General features: G+C 37.2%; 1 protein-coding gene and 2 pseudogenes across 1 annotated transcript; 2 read left to right on the top strand and 1 right to left on the bottom strand.

The window, feature by feature from the left end:
* The first annotated feature begins 2328 nt into the window (after positions 1-2328).
* On the top strand, positions 2329-10607 carry LOC127653903 (basic immunoglobulin-like variable motif-containing protein). Its single transcript, XM_052140750.1, has 10 exons — positions 2329-2619; positions 4519-5098; positions 5825-5954; positions 6067-6162; positions 6476-6580; positions 6668-6762; positions 6931-7063; positions 7253-7336; positions 7415-7511; positions 7626-10607. Exons 2-10 carry the CDS (start codon positions 4624-4626, stop codon positions 7914-7916), a joined length of 1506 nt encoding a protein of 501 aa, XP_051996710.1. The 5' UTR covers positions 2329-2619; positions 4519-4623; the 3' UTR covers positions 7917-10607.
* Positions 10608-10681: 74 nt separating this feature from the next.
* LOC127653740 (uncharacterized) lies at positions 10682-13517 on the bottom strand (annotated as a pseudogene).
* The window catches only part of LOC127653739 (nucleoside diphosphate kinase 7-like), a 48528-nt pseudogene continuing 36528 nt past the window's right edge, over positions 13419-25418 (top strand).

Raw genomic sequence — 25418 nt, 5'->3', positions numbered from 1 at the left:
TGTCCACCACTGATGCATGATCTATGCTGTTGTGCTTTCTCAAGACTGTTGCTCTATACAGGCTTGATATTATGCGCCATTTACATATCTACCCAGCCTTGCACAGTGCCTTTTTTTTTTTTTTTTTTGCTGCAGTAGCCTTATTAGTATGGAGTAATTTTATTACCTTCCATATTATTATACAGATCCTTGAGTTTCTGAGGGAAGGTGGGATCTAATCCAGAGCCAAGTTAGTAAGTGGACCAAGAGCTATGACAGAGACCGGTGTATGAATAAACAAATAGGACAGTGCATTCCATTGTCAACCACAAGTTGGCATCACAACATTCTGCAGGTGAACTTATCACATTAATTTACCAACATATATTTTAAACTAATTATTATTATTTTTTATTTAACTCATTAAATAGTTTATTTCTTACCTCTCCCTGATTTTCTTTCACCATGGCATGAGCGGCATGCTCTTTCTACCTCTCCCAAATATCAGAGACACTGTCCTCCAGAACACCTTCTAACCCATCTATGCCAAAGTGATCTTTATAGGGCTTCACGGCTCAACTACAGCACCAGCAGACCCTTTGAAAACTGGAATATGAGGAGAAACAATACACTTCACACTAATCATACTTTAGTACATGAGCAGCAACTGTTTTATTTAGCACTGGACTTGCTTAGGTTTGTTCAAGACCAACAGTACCCAAAGCCACAGGTGATGCCCAACTCCTTTACGTTTGGAGCTGTGAGAACATCCATGAATTTCTTTTACAGTCAACCATGAATTACAGCCAGTTATTGTATCCTGTATTCTGTAAATCAGCTTGGACATCTGAGTTTATGATTTTGTTGGCATAAAATCAAAACACTAATGTTAGGCTTACTTATACAGTATATGACTGTGGCATGATTTTTGGTGCCAGATGGGCTGGTTTGAGTATTTCTGTAACTGCTGATCTCCTGAGATATTCACGCACAACAGTCTTCAGAGTACTCAGAATGATGCCAAAAACATCCAGTGAGCGGCAGTTCTGCAGACAGAAATTACTTGTTGATAAGAGAGGTCAACGGAGATTGGCCAGACTGGTTCGAGCAGAAAGAAAGGCCACAGTAACTCTAACCAACCTGTGCAATTGTAGGGAGCTGAATAGCATCTCACAATGCACAACACTTCAATCCTTTTAAGCAGATGGGCACTTTATTACGACCATAGTGTTCCTAATAAAGTGCTCAGTGAGTGTATATACAGAAACATCAGCCACAGCATTAAAACCACACTGCCTCCGCAGGCCAGCCTTCTTCCAATAGTGCATCCCGATGCCATCTCTTCCCCAGGTAAATGATGCACATGCACCCGGCCTTCCACATGCTCTAAAAGAAAATGTGATTCATCAGACCAGGCCACCATCTTCCACTGCTCCATGGTCCAATTCTGATACTCAGGTGCCTATTGTAGGAAATATCAATTTTAGATTTCAACATTCCCTTTGTAAAAAAATAATTGAATATAAGAAAAGCCCTGAGCCCTGATTTCAACATCACCAAGTCAGTCTGGGATTAATCGAAGAGACAGAAGCAATTTAAACAGCTTAAAAATGAGTCACATGAGGCCATGCGAGAGTCGGATGTATAAACGGCGAGCTCTGAGCAATTTGCTAGTTTTTTATTATTTTTATGTCATAAACCGCCAAGATTCGACACACTCTGCTACACACACACACACACACACACACACATATATAGGCACTGATATATTTATGATCAACAATAAATGTAAGTACCGTGGTCATGTATGTTGTGTAAAAATCTATCAAGATTTGATAAAATAACTTTCTGCTGTTTTAAGCAGGTCAAATCTTCAACATTACAAAACACATTAGTTTTAATCATATGCCCTTTCACAATTAACAAGTAAAATACACACTAAAAAAATTAACCACGCTACAGTTTATTAAGGAATACTTTTTTAAACTCGCTTTAATTCGACTCGAACTAAGAAACACGCACACACGCCGTTCACGTAACTGCCTCAGTTTAGTGGCAGTTCAGAGTAGAAAGGGACTTTGGTTCAGTCCACTTTCAACACACCCAAGCTCTACTTCCCCTAAAAGACAAAAAAAAAAAAAAAAAAGTAAGGTGAAACTATCTTTTTGACAATCAACATTTTCAAAAGTATCAACCAAAAACCAAAGTATTTCATGAAACATTTAATTACTTTTTTATATAAGAATCTTATAGTGTTATAATGAATGTTTTAGTAGTTCTATTTTATGTCCTAAACACCCCTCCCCCTCATTTTTAGGTTGGTATAACCCACTGAAACCCTCTTAGGGCCGTTCACACCGAAACATTATTGTGCCCGTCCGCGCTGTGTTTATTGTTTTTCTTTGCGCGAGACGGACGTCCTTGAACGTTGTGCCGCATCTCGCTGTTATTTTATTATCTCGTGCAGGAACGCCTCGTTTTTTTTGTTTAAAAGAAGTTCAACCGTTAAAAACGCGAGTCTGCCAATTTTTTATTTCATTTTTTTGTTGTTGCGCAAAACAACTTTGCTGTGAACGGCCCATCCACAGAAAGGTCGCGCAGTGCAGTATATATTTACGTTATTCCTGCAGAATTAACCAGGTAGGTGTAGACAGTCTGCTTCTCTTATCTTAATAATGTTCATATACGGATATCCCAATTATCTCTCTACATAAAATACCCACGATTCGTTTTATCTGTGGAGGGTGAGGTGTGTGGGTACTACTTCGCTATTACTATTTGTCAATCTTGTATCTATATTATTTGTTTCGCGTCTGCGACTGGTTATTCTCAGTTTCAGGCCATTTATCATTTCATATATTCCTGAACTGTAACGATACACTGTCATTGATTAAATTACCTAAACGATGGTACTTGACGTAGGTTGAATTTTGCAGCCAGCCATGTGGTAACATTTAGCTTTAGTCCATTGACACCATTAAATGCTTCTTATTGAAAGCTACTGTCAGTGTCATCAACCACCGCAGTATATGACAGCAATCTCTGGCCTTGTTGACATAACTGTTAATCGTGGTGATGGGAGTCAACACTGTCTCACCTTAGTTTGCACAAATTCACCAAATATTGTTATAAATTTGTTAGCTTATTAACCTACAACCCAAACACCCACCCTTTAATTATGTACTATAATATAAACAATTATTTATTTTTAATATTATACTTAAGTTTAAATGATAGAATTTTTATATTATTATTAAATAGAATATACACACTGATCAGCCACAACATTAAAACCACTGACAGGTGAAGTGAATAACATTCATTATCTCATTACAATGGCACCTGTCAAGGGTTAGTATATATTAGGCAGCAAGTGAATAGTCAGTCAGAGTTTCATGTGTTGGAAGCAGGAAAAATGGTCAAGCATAAGGATCTGAGCAACTTTGACAAGGTGTAAATTGTGCTTGCTAGAGGACTGGGTTAGAGCAGCTCCAAAACAGCAAGTCTTGTGGGGTATTCATGGAATGCAGTGGTTAGTACCTACCACAAGGCGTACTGGTGAACAGGCGACAGGGTCATGGGCTCATTGATAGAATGCTAGCACGTCTGGTCTGATCCCACAGAAGAGCTACTGTAGCACAAACTGCTGAAAAACTGGTGTCAGAACACAGTGCATTACAGCTTGCTCTGTATGGGGCTGTGTAGCTGCAGATCGGTCATAGTGCTCATGCTGACCCCATCCACCACCAAAAGCGCCTACAATGGGCACGAGAACTGGACCATGGAGCAATGAAAAAGGTGGCCTGGTCTGATGAATCACGTTTTCTTTTAGATCATGTAGACGGCCGGGTGCGTGTGCATCGTTTACCTGGGGAAGAGATGGCAGCAGAATGCACCATGGGAAGAAGGCTGGCCGGCAGAGGCAGTGTGATGCTCTGGGCAATGTTCTGCTGCAACACTTTGGGTCCTGGGTCCCAGCATGTGGATCATACTTTGACATGTACCACATACCTAAAGATTATTGCAGACCACATACACCCCTACATAGCAATGGTATTCTCTGATGGCAGTGGCCTCTTTCAGCAGGATAATGCACCCTGCCACACTGCAAAAATTGTTCAGGCATGGTTTGAGAAACATGACAAAGAGTTCAAGGTGTTGACTTGGCCTCCAAATTCCCCAGATCTCATTACGATTGAGTATCTATGTGCTGGACCAACCAGTCTGATCCATGGAGGGCCCACCTCGCAACTTGCATGACTTAAAGGATCTGCTGCTAACGTCTTGGTGCCAGATACCACAGGACACCTTCAGAGGTCTTGTGGAGTTCATGCCTCGATGGGTCAGAGCTGTTTTGGTGGCACAAGGGGGACCTACCCAAAATTAGGCTGGTGATTTTAATGTTGTGGCTGATCGTGTATATAGTTCAGTTTATATTCTGCTTAGTGGAATTGTTATTTCTGTGTATGTTTTATACACTGCAGTTTCCCTCATGCGATTTTAATTATCTATTTTCCATTTTGTCTTGTTTAAATCTAGCTTGTGGTTGAAAATCTATCTTTGTGCTCAAATTGGATCAAGCCATCACAATCGGATGTACACCTGTAGATTATTCTCTTAACCACCATCCCAGTTCTCTGTTCAATGCCTAACACTGTGGAAAGTGAAGGTGCCAAGGTATCTACTAGTACTGATCAGGAGGTCCCATCACGGGCCCCGGGCAGAGAGAATGAGCGCGACCGCAGCTTCTTGAGCCCCTTGACATGTGATGTGCTGCGGGCACGACGGGCCTCCAGTGCAGAGCTCCAGCTTCCTTGGTCTTGCCCTGTAACACACTCCCAGGAGAAGTTCTACACTGTCTGCTCAGACTACGCACTGCTCAACCGAGCCCGACCCATCATTACATCTGTTGATGCGCTGTCAACCAAACCAGACAGCGGGACATCATTGGTCAATTCCATCACTGGGACCCCTTCCCAGAGTCATTCTGGTGGAATCAGCGTGTCTCTAGAAAGCAATTGCAATATGGAGGTTGTGTCATCCAGCAACAAGCCAATGCTGGCCTGGGAGATTGACACTTCTGATTTTGATGCTGTTTTAATCAGAAAAACTAGAGCAAGTATGTGTCACTGAAATGATCACAGACAAGTAAATATATTGTAGGCTTTGAAAATGATTACATTATTTTCTATTAACTGAGACACGTGTGAAAATGTCAGGTTCATTTATATTCTACAAGCTGGTGAACAATGAAATGCCAGGAAAATTAGATCATACCATCTGCTGTAGTTTATGTAACTCCATAGTGGTGTCGACATTGACATAGGTGACTGAGTGCCTAGGAGTAATCTGACAAGAGGCACATTTATATTTGATGGCTATCATCTCACGTTGCTAACTATTGAGAAAGTCTACTTGTAGATTTTTTTTACATTTTTTTTTATGAATCACAGATTCAGATTTTAGAGAGAATGTAATTGAGGTTCTTTCTGGTTGTTGTACCACCAGTATCCAATTATATAGTCCATTCCCTGTCAAGCATCAGCAATATAAATTAAGACAGCACATTCATAAGAAGCTGGTTGTGTAAATGGGCATTATGCAATGAATTATGCAATTTTTTTGGCATTAACTGCGTGCTTGTTAATTTTATTTATTTAATTTTTTGCACGTAGTTCACTTCCCCAAGTCGATTTTGTTTTGAAAAATTCAGCTTATTTATTGAAACACAAACTTAAACCAAAAGTATTTTAACTTGTGCTTTTTGTTGTCTTTGCACGTTGCACAAAATTAGAGCCCAATTTAAAAATGTTATTAAAGGTTAAAGTTGTTTTTTTTTTCTTAGGTAATTTAAAGAAATTCAACTCAAAGAAAATGAAATCATCAGACAGGCTGAGCAGAAATCTGCAAGATCTCTCACCTCAAGCCTCTCTGGAGGAGATCAAACAAAGAAAAGTCTTGGACCTCCGTAGATGGTAGAAATGCATATCTTTAAGTTCATACTCATTGGAATGAGAAAATAAGCCTCAAAGGGTATACGTTCATCAACTTTTTTTAAACAAATTGATGTTCTCTCCGATATTCTAGGTACTGCATCAGCCGTCCGCAGTACAAAACTTCATGTGGAATGTCTTCACTTGTTTCATGCTGGAACTTTCTATACAGTACTTTAGGGGCAGGCAGGTATGTGTGTTCCTTGCATGTATCGCATTCATCTGAAGATGTAAATAATGGAATCTGTAGAATTGGCTGTAGAGATGTAGTGCATGAGACTTGCCACAGACTTAGAAAAAAAAAGGAAAAATCTTTTCATTGTACAGAATCAGTACAGTACAGACTTTTCATTGTATTCAAAGACACAACGAGGAAAGTATCTCAGTGTATTTTAGGAGCAAAAAACAGCACATTTAGTTGATCTATTTTAGGATTTGTAAGGTTATTATTAGTAGTATTTTTAGAAATAGCAAAGAGTAACCTTTTGGTTTGATTTGTTCAGCCTCCCACCCCTTTCTCAAGAAGAAGCCCTGCATATACTTGGTTTCCAGCCTCCGTTTGAAGATATCAAATTTGGACCGTTCACCGGCAATGCCACTTTGATGCGGTAAGATTACTGTATTTCTTCCTCTTGAAAAGTTTCTCAGTTGCTGTTTTAAAAATACATTATGCATCTATTTTTATATTGGTGCAGATGGTTCAGACAAATCAATGATAATTTTCGAGTCCGAGGATGCCCTTATATTCTTTACAAACCTCATGGGAAGCACAAGACCGCAGGAGAGACAGGTGTGTGAATTTCAAAACTTTTTTCACAAGAACAGAGGCTGCAAAACCATAGCAAAAAACTGCTTGTCAATTTAATTTATAAGAACTTTAAAGTATATTAATTTGCCTGATAAATAGGCAATTCAATATTTTCTCTGCATAGTTAGAGCATTTGTTTCTTCATCCTAGCTGAGGGGGCTTTGCAGAAGCTGACTCAGGGACTCAAAGATGAATCTATGGCCTATATTTACCACTGTCAAAATCACTACTTCTGTCCTGTGGGCTATGAAGCTACACCACTGAAAGCAGTCAAAGCATACAGGTACAACATACAGACTTGTATGTCTATTTAGTAACCCTAACCCTAGTCCATTTCCAATTATTTTGGATGACAAAGTTGAAAGAGAAACTAAAATAATGAATTATATGATGAAAAGTTATAATACTATACAAGAAATGTTTTAACCTCTGCCAATTTGTGCTAGCCCTTTCTCTAAACTTTTTTTCACAGGGGGCCATTGCCTCGTAATGAGATGGAGCATTGGATTCTCATTGGCGAACCAAGCAGGAAACACCCTGCAATCCACTGTAAAAAGTATGGTTCATTTTATTCAAAGTTCTTATTTATAAATACGACACATGCATTCTTATTTCATTATTCTTATTTCCTCAGGTGGACTGATATTGTGACAGATCTGAACACTCAAAACCCAGAATACTTTGATATTCGCCATATAGAAAGAGGCATTCAGTATCGTAAAACCAAGAAGGTAAGTGACTTGGGCTTGAACTTTAAATTTTACATAGATTTGTGTTTTTTTTTTGTGTCTGAATTTGTTGAGTGCAGATGAGATGTCCTTTTGTAATTCCTAATATTTTTATAGGTAGGGGGCAATCTACATTGCATCATGGCCTTCCAAAGAGTGAACTGGCAAAAGCTGGGACCATGGGCATTGGAAAACCTTAGGCATGATCTACACCATCAGGCTCCAGAATACAGAGGTCAAGCGGCAACAGAGGACGGTTCAGAAGTGAGAGCAGTGAAACGCTTGGGCCGGTCCCTCAGTACAGGGAATCAGAAGCCAGACAACGCCTGGAAGCGTTTGTCCAACACAGCAGAGTATAGGCAGAGAGGCTCTCCAGACAGTGACCTAGATGAAGATATAAATGATTAGGTATCAACCCTCCTCATGAAGAGCTAATTGGGTTTTTGATTGTTATAAACAAGCACATTTACCTCTTCTGGTTGTTGGCAACAGTGAAATGTTATAATTTGATATGTTAGATTAGATTGCACTGCAGGAAAAATGTGATTGTATAGTGGGTGACTCTGGGTTGGACACCGCAAACGAACGGGCTTGATCCCCATAGATTGGAGCAATCACCATTGTGCACTTAAGCAAGGTACTTAAAGGGATAGTTCATCCAAAAATTTACATTTTCTCATCATATACTCACCCTCATGCCATCCCAGATGTGCATAACTTTCTTTCTTCAGCAGAACACAAATAAAGATTTTTTTAGAAGAATATCTCTGCTCTTTTGGTCCATACAATGCAAGTGAATGGGTGCCAAAATTTTGAAGCTCCAAAAATCACACAAAGTATAAAAGTATTACTTTACAATGTCTCCAGAAGTGATTTGATAGGTGTGAGTTAGAAACGGATCAATATTTGTCAATTTTTACTACAAATTCTCCACTTTAACTTTCACATTCTTTTTGTGTTTTTGGTAATTCACATTCTTCATGCATACACTCCCTACAATGCAGGGGGAAGAATTTCTAGCAAAAAATTACTTAAATATTGATCTGTTTCCACCCATGGATTTCACCACTGGAGTTTTATGGATTACCTTTAAGCTGCCTTTATGTGATTTTTGGAGCTTCTAAATTTTGGCACCTATTCATTGTATTGTATAGACCTATAGAGCTGAAATATTCTTATAAAAATCTTAATTTGTGTCCTGCAAAAGAAAGAAAGTATTGCATATCTGGGATGGCATGAGGGTGAGTAAATAATGAGAGAATTTTCATTTTTGGGAAAACTATTCCTTTAACCCCTGATTGCTCCCCATATATTGTTCTGGTATTAAGTTCATGGTGCCATTCTTCATGGTGTAAAAGTCTTCTAAACAAATTTAATCTGCCCTAGTTATGTGGTGATAATGGTTCAAAATTACTACCCATTGGCTCTTCAAGAAGAGGTTTGGTCACTTCTGATTGGTCAAAATGCTGCTTTGGAAAACATATTGTGTTTAAACAGATTAGTAAGTAAACTGTGCAATAGACCCTTTCCACATTTCTGGGTTTGGAAAGCGGAATTAAACCATAGCTGGGTAAACTTTTATAGTAGGTACATTGGAGACTATAGCAATATAATTTTTTTGAATTCCCATCTGCTCCACTATTACATTTCCATGACTTTCCAAAAGAGTGGAAAACAATATAGAGAGATTATGGCTGTAAGATGAGAGAAAGAAGCCAAATGTACTATATGAAACCCCGTTGCAGCAGTGCTAAGTATTTTTTTTATTATTAATGCCAGGTTAATATAACACAAAGAATAATTATATAAATTGACGTTAAATATTTAAAAACTTAAAATATAAAAGGTTTACTACTTTTAACGCTGCTAATTAATGCGGAAATACTTTATCACTGTCTGTGAAAATGGTCCATTAACTGCAACTACCAAGATCATTAAGTTAATATTTTATTTTAAAATCAATAGCATAGTGATCATAGTGATTCAGTGGCATGCTTCTTGTTGGACATAGTAGATAATTGGACCAAACTATGGACTGTTCTATGAATGACTAATTTGCCTAGAGTGCATACAGAACACTCGTAACACTACATGGAAGACTGTTATTTATCAATACAGCTTCTATTATTATATGAACTTTATATATATAACTTTATTAGTATAAGTCATGAAACAGAACAAACTATGTCAAAGTTAACAGAGCAGAACATATCAGGCTGTTAAGTGTCTAAAGTGAGAATTTAAACATTTAATTTCACACTGCTGGATCAAATTCAGGTTATAGTGAAGTGACATGGTCCTCTATGACAATGCTTTCTTATTGTAAATAGCAAGAATTACATATTCTTTGTGAAATGCTCTAAGCTAAGACTGCATGATTGCTTCCATGTTATGTGCATAACAATTTATGTTTTTCCTTTAAAGGGATAGTTCACCCAAAATTAAAATTCCTTCTTCATTTACTCACCCTCATACCATCCCAGATGTGTGTTACTTTATTCTTCTAAATACAAAAATGAAGACTTTTTAGAAGAATATCTTAACTATGTAGGTCCATACAATGGAAGTGAATGGATGCCAAAATAAAAGCATCATAAAAGTAATCCATACAGCTTGAAGAAGAAGTGATATAATAGGTGTGGGTGAGAAATAGACCAATATTGAAGTCCTTTTTTGCCAAAACATTCTTCTCAATGCCCAGTAGGGGGCAGCAAGGGTCACCAAAAACACAAGGAGAAGAATGTGAAAGTCATCTGTTTCTCACTCACACCTATCATACTGCTTTTAAAGACATTAAGTTAACCCCTAGAGACATATGGATTACTTGTATTGCTGATTTATGTGAGCTTGAAAATTTTGGCACCCATTCACTTGCATTGTATGAACCAAAAGAGCTTAGAAATTCTTCTAAATATCTTCATTTGAGTTCAGCAGAAGAATGTCATATACATCTGGGATTTGAGAATTTAAATTTTTGGGTGAACTAACCCTTTAACACCGCAATATTCAAGTAATAATGCTCAATGTCTAATCATCACAAATCCCATATTCATGAGTCTAATGTGTTGGTATTTTTATTAATAAATAAAGTATTTATACACCTTCTTACACATCAGTGCATTATTTCAGAGACAACTTCTATAGATGTGAACAAAATCATGCTGATTCATGTGTCATGATTGCACAAGTAACAGTTTCAGCTCAGTTATTTTAGAACCAACACAGCAGCAGCCACCTGTTGGAAGTATCTATCCAGCGAGTCAGTACTACAGGATAGAACGATGAGTCATTGTATGTGCGCTTACATTAGAGCTTATTTACTTTAAAAAAATACTGACCAATCCATAAAGCGCCTTGTTCTTTCCAGTCAAGACTTAATTTAGCAAATTATGTCCTTTTCTCTGTTTTCCATCTGCAATTGTTTAGGAAGAACCATGTAAACAACAACAGAACAAAGACTGTCCGATAATACTGTGTCAATTATGATAAAGTCAATTTAATGAACTGATTAAAAAGTAACGAGTGCTAATTCTGAGACAGAAGCCACTGATTAACCTTACTCTGTCTGGGGATCCAGCCCTCTCCACTGTTGGGATAGACCACCTTGCTTAAATCTGCTTTTTTGTGTACTTTGGCTGACTCTAGAAGAGGTTTTACAAGATGAGGAGGACAACAGTTCACCCCAACAGCGACCAGCTGTGTGGACTTAAAAGCCACCTGAACTGCTTCAGAATATCTCCTCCCACTTGAAATAATATGATTGTCCAGAAACAGACCTAGGATTAATACTAAGTCTAGCACACGTTCATTGTTTTAGTCACAACACGATCGGTCTTCGCAATCAGAACATATAATGGGGCATCCATTAGTATCAGTCACCTTACAGGAAAAGGAAAGCCAGGCTTTGGTTTCAGGGAATTCTTTGAGTAGTTCCACCAAAGCCTCTGCCTCTTTGAGACCTGGCATAGTCTCCATGGCAACAAGATCAACTCCAGCCTTGACTAAACACTGAATCTGTGGGCTATGCCAGTCTTTCAACTCCTAAGACAAGGGAGGAAAACATGTACTTGAAACACTAATGCAGTGGCTCCGTGTGGATAGATAGCGTCATCTTACCTTACCTCCACTGCCATCCTGTCTTCATAGGCCCAATGTACTCTGATCTATCACGTAGAAATGCTCCATACGAACCCACTGAGCCTGCAACCAAAGGCTCTCTTCTGTCTTCTTGGGGACACATTTTAGAAAAACATGTCTTGTGTTTGGATCCTTTGACATTTTTATCTCATTTAGCTATGTTTGAATATACAGGTAACCTAATGAGTTATTGCTCTTTATAACATGTAGTTGTACTCAATGAGCTAGATAAATATTCTGGTTTAGTAGGAGTTGGACTTACACACCTGATATGGATGTGGGAGACCAGAACTCCCGCTCTTGTCTCTTTTGCCAGTTGAACCCCTGACATCATCAGCTGCTGTGTCTCCTCAGGCCAGAGACCAAGATATTTCACAAATCACTCAATGCTATGTGGTTGTTGTTATAACATCAGAAGAAATCTTTGAAGAAATCTGATGAAAGAATATAATTGAACTATTAGGATCTTAAAATGATGTGCCATCAATAATTCATCTAATATAAAATTGTTTTTGACATAGACATGGGCATAGGGAAATATAGTCAACTTTTTTTGTTCAACATAATAGATTTTAGGTTAAAATGTAAATGCAAATATATGAACAAGTTTCTCACCATTTTTATCACCTTTTTGTTTTGACAGAGGAATTCATTTTAAAATGACAAATATTCCATGTCAGTGTGAGTCTATACAAATTGCACATATATAATAATTATACAAATATTTAGATTAAGTATATTTATAGTTTAATCATTAAATGTAGATGTTATTAAAAATATATTAACTGCAATTAAAAACATATTATTATATAACTATATATCATATATTATATAATATACGGTATAAAGTTGTATATAGCTTTATAGTTTTAGATGAGGTAGGCCTATTTGATCTCTTCCAGAAGAGATCAGATGTGCTCCTACAGTAGTCACATTCAAATCCAGACTCAAAACACATCTGTTTAGCTGTGCATTTTCTGAATGAGCTTATTTTTTTTTTTATTCGTATTTTAATCTCTTCTATGTAAAGCACTTTGAATTACCATTGTGTATGAAATGTGCTATAAATAAACATGCCTTGCCTTGCCTATAGGATGTCACTTTATAATGAAGTAATACATTACCTGTAATGTGCATCCTTAATGGCCTTTGGATTTGTATGCAGAATTCTTGCACTTCACATTGGATCTCCCTGCAAACATAATATATGCATGATTAAATTTGTGATTATTGGAACGACAGTAATGATAATGTACCAACCTGTGCTTGAAATCCAATTACTCCCAGTTCTGTTGCTAGAACTCCACCTAAAATTAGTGGGCTGCGATTCATTTTAAACGTTAATGGTGTGTGCCCATGGGACAGAAATACTTCCAAGGGATACCTGACCAGTATATACCTCAACTAAATATAAACTCACTTTTGAAAATTATAAACAAAATATGGGTATATTAATGGAGGGTTGCTACATTTGAAATATCACATTTTCAGAGGTTGTTAAATTGTAACCAAACGCTTAACAATTATGTCTGGAAGGTTCCACATAACCACTGAAATGAAACTACTATCAAAGTCCACACCATCACATAACAAAACCCAAGCGCCATGGATCAGTTAGCGGTAATGTTCAGTACTATTACTTCCGGGTAAAAACTATTTGCTCTGTAACGTTCGTAAATAAAATTTTAAATCCAAATGAGCTAAGTGTTGAAACACTGCGTGCTACAGATACAAATTCAAAAGAGATATTTTGTATTATTGTTGTACGGTAACATGGCCGACGTTGTTGCTATGGTGATGGGACTTAACATCGAGGCGTCAGGAAGACAATCATCCGTTTGTTAAACAACATGCAACAAACTTTATCGTTCCTTTAATACATCGATTCAGACATGGTAAGTGGGAGAGTATTTCCCCCCAGTCTGTCCCCCATATAATTACTCTTATTATCAGAAAAATGCGTTGTTGTTTTGTGAAAATCGTTTGCTGTGTTTAAACACAAATTAGTCACATTAACCAGTGATATCAAATGTGCTACCTGCAGCAAAATATAAAATACCATAGTTTCATGCAAATAGAAACTCTGTCTATAATGGAGATAAGAATAAAGTTAGATAGCAATCGAAAGTGACAACATATATATATATATAAATTCTCCTGACATACTGTATACTTTCCCCCACTACGTTTAACATAAAACATCAGCTGTGAAAAATATAATTTTTAAGGATTATCTGATCATAATAAGGCGTTTTGGCTGAAAATCCCATGCAATGTGATCCGCCTGTCTACAACAGATTTAAAGGGATAGTTCACTCCACAATGAAAACACCTATATCATTTTCTCACCCTCATGCCACCCCAGATGTGTGAAACTTTCTTTCTTCTGAAAAACACAAACAAAGATGTTTAGAAGAATATCTCAGCGCTTTTGGTCCATACAATGCAAGAATGCGTATAACATAAAACAAAGAAGAAGGATGTTAAAGTGAAAGTGGAGATTTATATAAAAAGGGCTTAAATCTGGATCTGTTTCTCACCCCCATCATATAATTTCAGAAGAAATGTATTAAACCATTGGAGTCATATGGATTATTTTCACAAGTTTTGGCCACCATTCACTTGCATTTTATGGACCAACAGAGCTGAGATATTTCTAAAATGTTTTGTTTGTGTTCAGCAGAAGAAATGAAATCATACACATCTGGGATGGCATGATGTAAGTAAATGATGAGAGAATTAAAATTTTTGGTTGAACTATCCCTTTAATGAAATGCTGTACTAAACTAATGTCAGTCATTGTTGTCCATTACATACCTCTCTACAACGGTTATGATGAATAAATACATTGATGAATAATAATAATAATTATAATTAAAAGAATGTTCCTAATACACTACGAGGTGGTTCACAAAAAACTAGCAAAATGGGAACCATACACTAACATTTGCTGGGCAGTCAATTAATGAATTCTAACACAATTAGTATAAAAAAATTAACAGATTTCTTGTAACAATTAAAATAAGATAATTTGTAAACCAGCGTTGCATATTAACATTGTCGTGACACAGAATAGCCGCAAGATGTCAGGATTTGCCTCTATAAAGAAAGATCTTTGCGAAAACAAAATTTTCAAAAGAATCTAGCTGTCTTTCAAAGTCTGTAAGTAGTTTAGGCAGGTGTCAGTAAGCTGATTAAAAGTTTCTCAACTGTATTTGGATTGGCTTTCTGGCCTATGACTTTACAACTCCATACTTTCTAGTATTGTGTTTATAATGAAGATGAAGGATCCCAAACAAAATTCATTTAAATTAAATCAAAGGCTCTAATGCAATTACATTGAGTAATACGCTTTTTTAGTGTCATTTGCACAATAATCTAAACCTTGTTATTCTGTGGGTAACCAAATACTTTTTCCCGTCTTCATCTTGCTCTGTTGTACTCCTACACTGTTTTACTTTCCAATTCACATTCTGTCTCCTTAAGTAGTGTACATTGATCCATCTCCTGGCAGACAGCATGAAATGTTTGCAGTAATAGCATAGGCCAACAGCAGGTGTCTGAGAAAGTCCTAGCTTCCAAGAAGGACTTTGGGAGGAAAGCCCTATTTTTCACAGTGTTCGAGATGGCAGATAAGCCCAGCGATTTCTAGTTCGATCTGGCCAGGATCACTAGCCAAGAGTCTGTGATTTTGTTATGCTGGAATGTTCACTTGAAGCCCCTGTGCACCCTCTAAGTGTTTTTTTTTTCCTGCTGCAAACATGTAGCGGAAGAACTTCAGGTGTCTATGACACTTTTGCTGATGAACAACTGATGACGTATTGGGTGCAATTTATGGATTGGTCATAGTGCTAATCAGAGATGGTACTTGGATGCGATTTTGGTATGGCTCTTTTTTGTTTTGGGAGGGTTTGGGCAATGTTGATACTTTCGGCGTCAGCCTGGGGGGGGGGCAGAAGGCCCTTTGAATACTTCACTTTCAGCTAGGGCAGGGGCGTCAGAAGTGAATTGAGGTGAATCCCCTAGCCCTCCCATTAGACCCGGCTATGGCGCTGATATTAGAGAAAAGGACTGCTGTTCTTATGCTTCTACATTTCTTCTTAGATATTCAGCTGTCCTCAGGTAACTCACTTTGGCTCAGGCAGGATGTTGTGTGTGCATATAATAGTTCTCATTTTGCACAAAGCTGGCTGTCACGTGCTTGTAGGGGGTGACTACCCGCTGAAACTTCTCTACTCAGACTGGCAAAAAGCCACAATGCTTTTTCCAAAGCACCTCAGTGGTCTTATTTATGGAAATATAGGCTAGTGTTGTAATACATATCACCTGTTTAACTTTTTAGTTTATTTTTTTAATAATAATAATAATAATAATACAATAATAATAAATCTAATAATTTTAGCATTATAAGAGGTGCTTATAACTGTTAATGTCATCTTTGAGTAACAGCACATGGACGTCTTTAGAACTGTAATAGTTCTCTCAATAATGTCTCCACAAAATCTGTTGTGATTTGTTATTGTGCTGTCTGGTGCCTGTTCCGACCCATATTAGAAAATTAATTTATTGACCCAGTGTGGAAATAAATGGTGTCCACTAAGATTAAGGATGCTGGTTACGTAAAAAGAAAGCGTTTCTTAGAGGAACATACTCATGCCTCAGCTTATTTGTAAAAAGAGGGCTGTTCATTTTCAATACTATCTCAGCTGACTGAGGGATAAAAATAGGCCTAGCTTGGGGAAGGGGCCCCATTACTGGTAGATTGAAGATAAACCACTCAATTATGTTAAAGGGATTTTTTTGGACAATGTTGTATGAAGAGCTGAGAATGCTGTTTTTTGTTATCCTATCATGTATGTTGTGTCTGTAGGTAGCTATAGATGAGAGTTTACATGTTATGTTACAGTGGAATGTAGTCAGAGGCACTAATAGACCTTTTGGAACATGGAAGGACACGATTGCAGGGTAAACTGTGACAGCAGTGAATGGGAGATCACAGCATAATATTATTTTCACTTTTCCATTTGCTCCAAGACCAAAAGAAAAAATCCACCATTACATTTTAATGACTTTCCAGAATAGGAATAAAATAGAGAGCAGTAGATTAAGTGAGTCAGTTGGGAGAACATGACAAATTTACTGTCATTCTCTCAGCAGCTGTCATAGAAACCCCCTCACAGCTGTGGTAATTCATTTTTTAAATCTAATTCCAGGGTAATATGACACAAAGCATAATGTTAGAAATTTACACTCAATATTTAAAAAAAATTATAATATCAAAATGTTTGCTAGATTAACGCTGATAAATAAGGTGGAAATGTGTCATTGAGGTGCCCCTGAGTCATTTATGCTGGACTTTACCCACAAGGAGGCGATCTACAGAAGACAGAGATCACACTAGCATACTCTCCATGTTCTTTTTCAAGGGCACCTCTGTGTTGGTGTCAAGGTTAAATCAGCCACTTCACTGTAATGAAACACTGTCTAACTCTGGCAGTGATTTCAATAAAGTCTGTTAAATAAACTCTTTTCATACTCTTCTTTAAAGTTCTGTATTAAAATCTAATGGAAATATTATTTCTGATGCTGAGGGTCCCACTTTAAAGGACTTCATGATGTTGATTAGTGTAACATAGTCCTTGACCATATCTGTATTATTTCAAACTACTACATTTAGTGATACCGATATAATCAGCATTAAGTCGTACTTGTGTTATGCATATGTAAGCATTATGTTTAGCATTATGAAGCCAGAAGTTTACATAAACCTTAGCCAAATACATTTAAACTCAGTTTTTCACAATTCCTGACATTTAATCGTGGAAAACTTTCCCTGTCTTAGTTCAGTTAGGATAACTACTGTATTTTAAAAATGTGAAATGTCAGAAAAATAGTAGAGATTATGATTTATTTATTTTTATTTCTTTCATCACATTCCCAGTTTGTCAGAATTGTATATACAATTTGCTAGTATTTGATATCATTGGCTTGGGTCAAATATTTTGGGTTGCCTTCCACAAGCTTCTCACAATAAGTTGCTGGAAATTTGGCCTCTGGCAATCATCCATGTGATTATCTTATCAGCCAATCATGTTGCAGCAGTGCATAAAATCATGCAGATATGGGTCTAGAGCTTCATTTAATTTTCACATCAACCAACAGAATGGGGAATACATGTGATCTCAGTGATTTGGACTGTGGCATGATTGTTGGTGCCAGATGGGCTGAATTTACTCAGAATGGTGCCAAAACCAAAAAACATTCAGTGAGTGGCAGTTCTGTGGACGGAAATGCCTTGTTGATGAGAGAGGTCAACAGAGAATGGCCAGACTGATTCGAACTGACAAAGTCTATGGTATCTCAGATAACTGCTCTGTACAATTGTGGTGAGAAGAATATACATCTCAGAATGTTATTCTGAGATGCAGGTTGGCGCTGTTTTGGTGTCACGTTTGGGACCTACACAATATTAGGCAGGCGATTTTAATGTTGTGTTTGATCGGTGTATATATACAGTACACAAACATAATATATATATATTATTATATATATATATATATTATTAGATATATATCTTATCGGCCTCTAATGTGATTAGGCCTCTAATCACATTAATTGGTAAACAAAACATCATTAAGCAATTTTTTTTCTCAATCAAGTAGATTCGCTGCCATCCGCCGAAGAAGGGGAGGAGCAGTTCCATCCGCCAAGGGCAGGAGGATTCGCTACCGTCTGCGGGGTGACCCCGGCCTGAATCGGGCGGGGGAGGAGTGTGACGAGGAGGAGGGCATGGCCGGCGCTGAATCAGCTGATCAGCAGGAGAGCGAGATAAATGGGAACTGGAGGCGTCAGTTCAAAAGAGAGAGAGGCTGCGCTGCATGTGCGTCTGTGTTTGTTTGTTTTATGTTGAGTTTCTTATTAAACTTTGTTTACTGTTCAGCCAGTTCCCACCACCTCCTTGATAAATAAATAAATAATAAATAATACATTTACAATCGAATAAAATATTAAAATATTTTGATTTCTAAATTCGTTTAAAAATCAATCAATCACACTAGATTATGATTATATTTATTTATTTTCAATGTAATTCTGCATTTTAGTTAATAGAACAGACAAAATAGTATACATTTATAATATTAGTCATCAAATAATTTATCAACCATAGCATGAAATAATTATCTTACAATCCCATCAACCAGAATGTCTATATTTGTACATCCTAAATGTTTGTGTATGTGTTCAGGAGCAGTAGCTCCAGCAGTTGGATAATGGCTCCCCATGCACTGCGAGGCTCCCCAGGGGATCAAAGGCAGACTCAAGGTCTGAATCTCTAACTCAACAGAGCTGAGCCCAGCTGCCTGTCTGTGTTGAGGGTCAGAGCCCGCAGCTGCTGTGGCTCCCTGTCCAAGCATGAGGGTCAGCTCAGTGACATTCCCCTACTGGGCCTGGCTTCACTGTGTGATTTGTTGTGTCTGTTGTGTTATACACAGGAGGAACGCTTTGCATTTCTGGCTGGGTGGTACGATCCCAGCGCTGCTCTCCTGCGACGATACCAGCTGCTCTACTACCCTAAAGATGGCTCTGTGGAGATGGTGTATTCTGATAATCAGTTTTCTATCTGTGACATCCAGCTATGTTTGAGCTTTGCCATCCTTAAAAAACATTTTATTTTCATTGTTATAGTTTAATATCAAGAACCAGTGCACCTTTCTAATGCGGACCAAATATGATGACCTCCATCCAGAGGATCTATTTGTTGGCAACCGAGTAAACGTCTTCTCTCGTCAGCTGAACTTCATAGATTACGGGGACCAGTGCACAGCCAACAAACTGGGCAGTAAGAAGGAGCGGTACTTATCCCTGAATGCAACTGTGTGCTTTGAGATTCTGTCTCTTAAAGGGTTAGTTCACCCAAAAATGAAAAGTCTCTCATTGTTTACTCACCCTCATGCCATCTAAGATGTGTATGACTTTCTTTCTTCTGCAGAACACAAACAAAGATTTTTAGAAGAATATCTCTGCTCTGTAGGTCCATATAATGCAAGTAAATGGTGCCCAGAAATTTGAAGATCCAAAAAGCACATCAAGGGAGCATAAAAGTAATTCATAAGACTCCAGTGGTTTAATCAATTTCTTCTTAAACTATATGATAGAGGAGGGTGAAAAACAGATCAAGATTTAAGAGTAACTGAACTTGAAATCATGATCGTGCCTCAAAATTACAATGGCAAGATGTACAGTGAAAAACTAGTAATATTTTGGTTTGTTTTTACCCTAAACCAACTAGATCACTTCAGAAGGCATATATTAAACTACTGGAGTCGAATGGATTACATTAATGTTGCCTTTATCTGCTTTGTGGAGCTTCAAATGTCTGGCCATTATTTCCTTGCATTGCGAGGACCTACAGAGCTGAAATAATCTTCTAAAAATCTTAATTTGTGTTCTACAGAAGAAAGAAAGTCATAGCCATCTGGGATGGCATAAGGGAGAGAGTAAATTCTGAGAGAATTTTAATGTTTGGGTGAACTATCCCTTTAAATAACTTTACACCAGCAAGTTTATGTTTCTTAGCCTATTGGCAAATAGTTTCTTTTTTTTTTTTTTTTTCATGTTTTAAATATAAACCCCCACATTTGTTGTTACATTTCTTCAGAGATAGATTTCTCTGAAAACAAGACTAAATATCTTTAATTTTGCTTCTCAAGTAATTTGGCTTTTTTTTTTTAAGGATGTTTAGATTTTTTTTTACTGGAAAACAAGACAACTTACTTTCTTACTTATTAGTAAGGACATATCACAAGAAAATGACATTAACAGCTTTGTTCTCTCTCCATCTCTATGGCCCCTCCTGATCAACTTGTTCAGGGCCCTTTTAAAATCTCTAGCACCTGCTATTTTTATGATGTGGAGACGAGCTGCTATTACACCTCATAGTCAAAAGCATAACACTGAATATTGATTACAGCTCTATTGAATTAAGTCTGTATTTTTATCACACTGTATCAATCACATTCACACTGTTTCCCAACTGCTCATTCTCTTCTGTGAGATTCATGAAGGTGTGTCATGAATATCAATTTGGGAAAGATGACAGAAGGACAGATTGAGACTATGTGCACTTCTTAGTAAACTTGAACTGACTACTCAATTGACTGCTGTTGTTTAGTCAGACCATCTTATCAGTTACTGTGACTGGAGCAGCTTTCAAACTTTATGTTTCTTTGAATAAATGTTGCATTATTTGAATAATATATAATAATTGCATTATCGGTCCCAATGTTTTTGGCCATGAATGTAGCCAACTCTAACTATTTGCTCTAAATAAATGTAACCAATGTTCCCTTTTTGGTGAAATAAATTAGTTATACCTTCCAAATTATTACTGCTATGTTGCTACTATGTATTGTATTTATTGTACTAGTACTGATACAGTTAACTTTGATAAGGTAATCTTTTTTATTTTATTTGCTTTTTACTCTGTGTTTTATTAATTTTACTATATATATATATATATATATATATATATATATATATATATATATATATATATATATATATATATATATATATATATATATTATTTTTTTTTTTTTTTTTTTTTGTATACTATAGTACATTATAAAAACATTGTATAATAATTTTCTACATGTTATTTTCTTGTTACTAACATAAATGCTTGTTTACAATATTTTTTTATTTACAGTATTATAATATTATATATTGTAATATATTATAATATATTTCTGTCTAATGTCTTCTTCAGGACTTTGGCTATGATTAAGCCGGATGCAGTCACCAAAGTTGGCGACATTATTCTGATCATTTATGATGCCAACCTTATTGTCACCAAAGTCAAAATGACCAAACTTAAATGGTAAGCCAAAAACAAAGTTTTAATGAACGAATTGTGTTTAATGTAGGAATGATCATATTAGCTGCATTCCTTTTAGCAACATTTCAGCCTTAGGTAGAAAATAAAGAAAAGTGGGCCTTCAGGATTCTTGTTTAAAGCAATTTCAGTCAAATTTAGCTAAATTCAGGTGTTTAATGGAATCCAAGTGTGAATTCTCAGAACTGATGGTAGATGGAATTGACAGAATCACGTGTTCAGGAAAAAAGCAAATGACATGCACTGCTTTGATGCTGGCTTGCTCTGTATGTTTGCATCTTGAGATACATTTGTTGTCTGAGCCCCTGACCATTTTTAGCACTTGCATATTATTTCAGGAATGAGAAAATAGTTGCATACTCTCTGTTTGTGAGTTTATATTCTGAAACACTTTACAATGTGAGTATCTTTCAAAGAGCATCTCATTAGTAGCTGCCTTTGCACAGTACCAGGAATGGATTATATTCACAGCACAATGCAGCAATTATTAACTTAGGTTGGGAGGGGAGAGGGTAAGAGAAGAGAGGCAGTGTTGAAAGTTGCAGGCATGATTTCTTGGACCTGTTTTGTTTAGGGCAGTGTATGGTTAAAATATGTGTGCTAGATTAAAGTTACACATTTTCAGTCTCTGGTAGAGGTGACCCAAGAACTGGAGAGTAACTGAGATCATAATATTCCTCAATCAAAATTAAGCAAATCAACCCAGATTGTTCCAGTGGAATTGTCCTTCAGATTAGAGGGGTTGTTAAGAGTAACATGTTCAAGGAATAAATGAGGAAAGTGACTTAGAAAGGGCTTTGTAACCTTGTGTCTCCATAACTACAAATGTGAGCCAAATAGAATGAGCGATGGAGGGTTTTCCAGGGAACAATCAGATATTCTATGTACATTATAATATTTGGTTTGTTTCTCTTAATTTCCAGGAGCCCAATTGTATGTGGAATTAATGTTTAGGTCTTTTGGATGTCTGGAATGTCAAAGGTTCCTGCATAATTGCTGACACCCCATCATTAATAAAGCTTGACTGTTACTTCACAAGTGGTTTAGTTCTACATTTTTTGGAGAATGGAAAATGCTGATGGTTAATCTTTCCCTTTCCTCTTAAAAAAACCCCTGAGGGTTTCTATGACAGACAATGTTGTTTTAGCCTGGTCCGGTTTTGTTGATTTGATCCTTTCCTCAAAGTAACAAACAGCTGTTCATTGACAGAGACTGTCTTTGTCAGATTATAAAGACTGAACAAAGGCAACTTTCCCATTTTTCCTAGTCGATGATATAGTCAGCACAGCAATTCAAGTAATTTAATCGCAAATATTGACATTATAGCTGGGTATAATTGTTTTTTAAGAGGCGAGGACAAGATGAAAGGCCCAGTATGTGCCAGTTCTCAGTGTCACTATAGGAGTCAGTCGAGAGATGGTATGGAGGGTTTGGAGATCACTTATTAACCCTCTGTACTTTTATGGCTTTCTTACAGGAAGCAGGCAGCAGACTTTTACATGGAACATCAATCAAAGTCTTTCCTGAGTGAATGATTGACTTGTCTTATATGTGATGGCTGCTTTTAAAGGAGACTCTGACACCTGAACAGCCAGCAGTGAGATTAATTTGACTTAGTCACAGTGACTTAAAATTATATGACCTTCCATTGACTTTGCATGGCACTGCGCATATTTTTAACTGCAAATCTGATAATAGATATCTCAAAAATTGAAATTTTCACCAGCGTTAATGCTTACAGGTCCTTCTCAAAAAATTAGCATATTGTGATAAAGGTCATTATTTTCCATAATGTAATGATAAAAATTAAACTTTCATATATTTTAGATTCATTGCACACCAACTGAAATATTTCAGGTCTTTTATTGTTTTAATACTGATGATTTTGGCATACAGCTCATGAAAACCCAAAATTCCTATCTCAAAAAAATTAGCATATTTCATCCGACCAATAAAAAGAAGTGTTTTTAATACCAAAAAAAAATGTCAACCTTCAAATAATTATGTTCAGTTATGCACTCAATACTTGGTCGGGAATCCTTTTGCAGAAATGACTGCTTCAATGCGGCGTGGCATGGAGGCAATCAGCCTGTGGCACTGCTGAGGTGTTATGGAGGCCCAGGATGCTTCGATAGCGGCCTTAAGCTCATCCAGAGTGTTGGGTCTTATGTCTCTCAACTTTCTCTTCACAATATCCCACAGATTCTCTATGGGGTTCAGGTCAGGAGAGTTGGCAGGCCAATTGAGCACAGTAATACCATGGTCAGTAAACCATTTACCAGTGGTTTTGGCACTGTGAGCAGGTGCCAGGTCGTGCTGAAAAATGAAATCTTCATCTCCATAAAGCTTTTCAGCAGATGGAAGCATGAAGTGCTCCAAAATCTCCTGATAGCTAGCTGCATTGACCCTGCCCTTGATAAAACACAGTGGACCAACACCAGCAGCTGACATGGCACCCCAGACCATCACTGACTGTGGGTACTTGACACTGGACTTCAGGCATTTTGGCATTTCCTTCTCCCCAGTCTTCCTCCAGACTCTGGCACCTTGATTTCCGAATGACATGCAAAATTTGCTTTCATCCGAAAAAGTACTTTGGACCACTGAGCAACAGTCCAGTGCTGCTTCTCTGTAGCCCAGGTCAGGCGCTTCTGCCGCTGTTTCTGGTTCAAAAGTGGCTTGACCTGGGGAATGCGGGATGTTTCTACTCCAGACTCAGTCCACTGCTTCCGCGAGGTCCCCAAGGTCTGGAATCGGGTCCTTCTCCACAATCTTCCTCACGGTCCGGTCACCTCTTCTCGTTGTGCAGCGTTTTTGCCACAGTTTTGCCTTCCCACATACTTCCCACTGAGGTGCCTTGATACAGCACTCTGGGAACAGCCTATTTATTCAGAAATTTCTTTCTGTGTCTTACCCTCTTGCTTGAGGGTGTCAGTGATGTCCTTCTGGACAGCAGTCAGGTCGGCAGTCTTACCCATGATTGCGGTTTTGAGTAATGAAACAGGCTGGGAGTTTTTAAAAGCCTCAGGAATCTTTTGCAGGTGTTTAGAGTTAATTAGTTGATTCAGATGATTAGGTTAATAGCTTGTTTAGAGACCCTTTTCATGATATGCTAATTTTTTGAGATATGTATGCCAAAATCATCAGTATTAAAACAATAAAAGACCTGAAATATTTCAGTTGGTGTGCAATGAATCTAAAATATATGAAAGTTTAATTTTTATCATTACATTATGGAAAATAATGACCTTTATCACAATATGCTAATTTTTTGAGAAGGACCTGTATATAAATTTTCCTATGGTCATGGAAAATCTGGAAATATTTGGGAAACCCTGTGATGTTTATTTAGTTGAGATAACTAAAAGCCAAGCTTAAAGTAATAGTTCACCCCAAAATTCTCATAATTTATTCACCCTCCTGCCATTCCAGATGTGTATGATTTTCTTTCTTCTGCAGAACACAAATTAAGATTTTTAGAAGAAAATCTCAGCTCTGTAGTTCCATACCATGCAAGTGAACGGGTGCCAAAGTTTTGAAGCTCCAAAATCCACTTAAAGGGAGAATAAAATTAATCCATATGACTCTAGTGGTTAAAACCACATGTTTAGACACTATGTGATAGGTGTGGGTAAGACACAGATAAATATTGAAGTCATTTTTTGTCATAAATTCTCCTCTCTGCCTAGTAGAGGGCGAAATGCATGAATAATGTGAATCACCAAAAACATGAGGAGGAGAAAGTGAAAGGAAAAAGGACTTAAATATTGATCTGTTTCTCACCCACAGCTATCATATTGCTTCAGAAGACATGGATTGAACCACCAGATTCATCTGGAGTACTTTTATGTTACCCTTATGTGGATTATGGAGCAATT

Source organism: Xyrauchen texanus, chromosome 13 (genome assembly GCF_025860055.1).
Source record: "Xyrauchen texanus isolate HMW12.3.18 chromosome 13, RBS_HiC_50CHRs, whole genome shotgun sequence".
Lineage (NCBI taxonomy): Eukaryota > Metazoa > Chordata > Actinopteri > Cypriniformes > Catostomidae > Xyrauchen > Xyrauchen texanus.
This window is presented reverse-complemented; position numbering and strand designations above follow the sequence as displayed.

Coding starts and splice junctions, on each gene's coding strand:
- LOC127653903 (XM_052140750.1), top strand. CDS start 4,624: ATGCCTAACACTGTGGAAAGTGAAGGTGCCAAGGTATCTACTAGTACT. Junction 5,099..5,824: donor AATCAGAAAAACTAGAGCAA/GTATGTGTCACT, acceptor TTTTTTTCTTAG/GTAATTTAAAGAAATTCAAC. Junction 7,064..7,252: donor AAAGCAGTCAAAGCATACAG/GTACAACATACA, acceptor TTTTTTTCACAG/GGGGCCATTGCCTCGTAATG.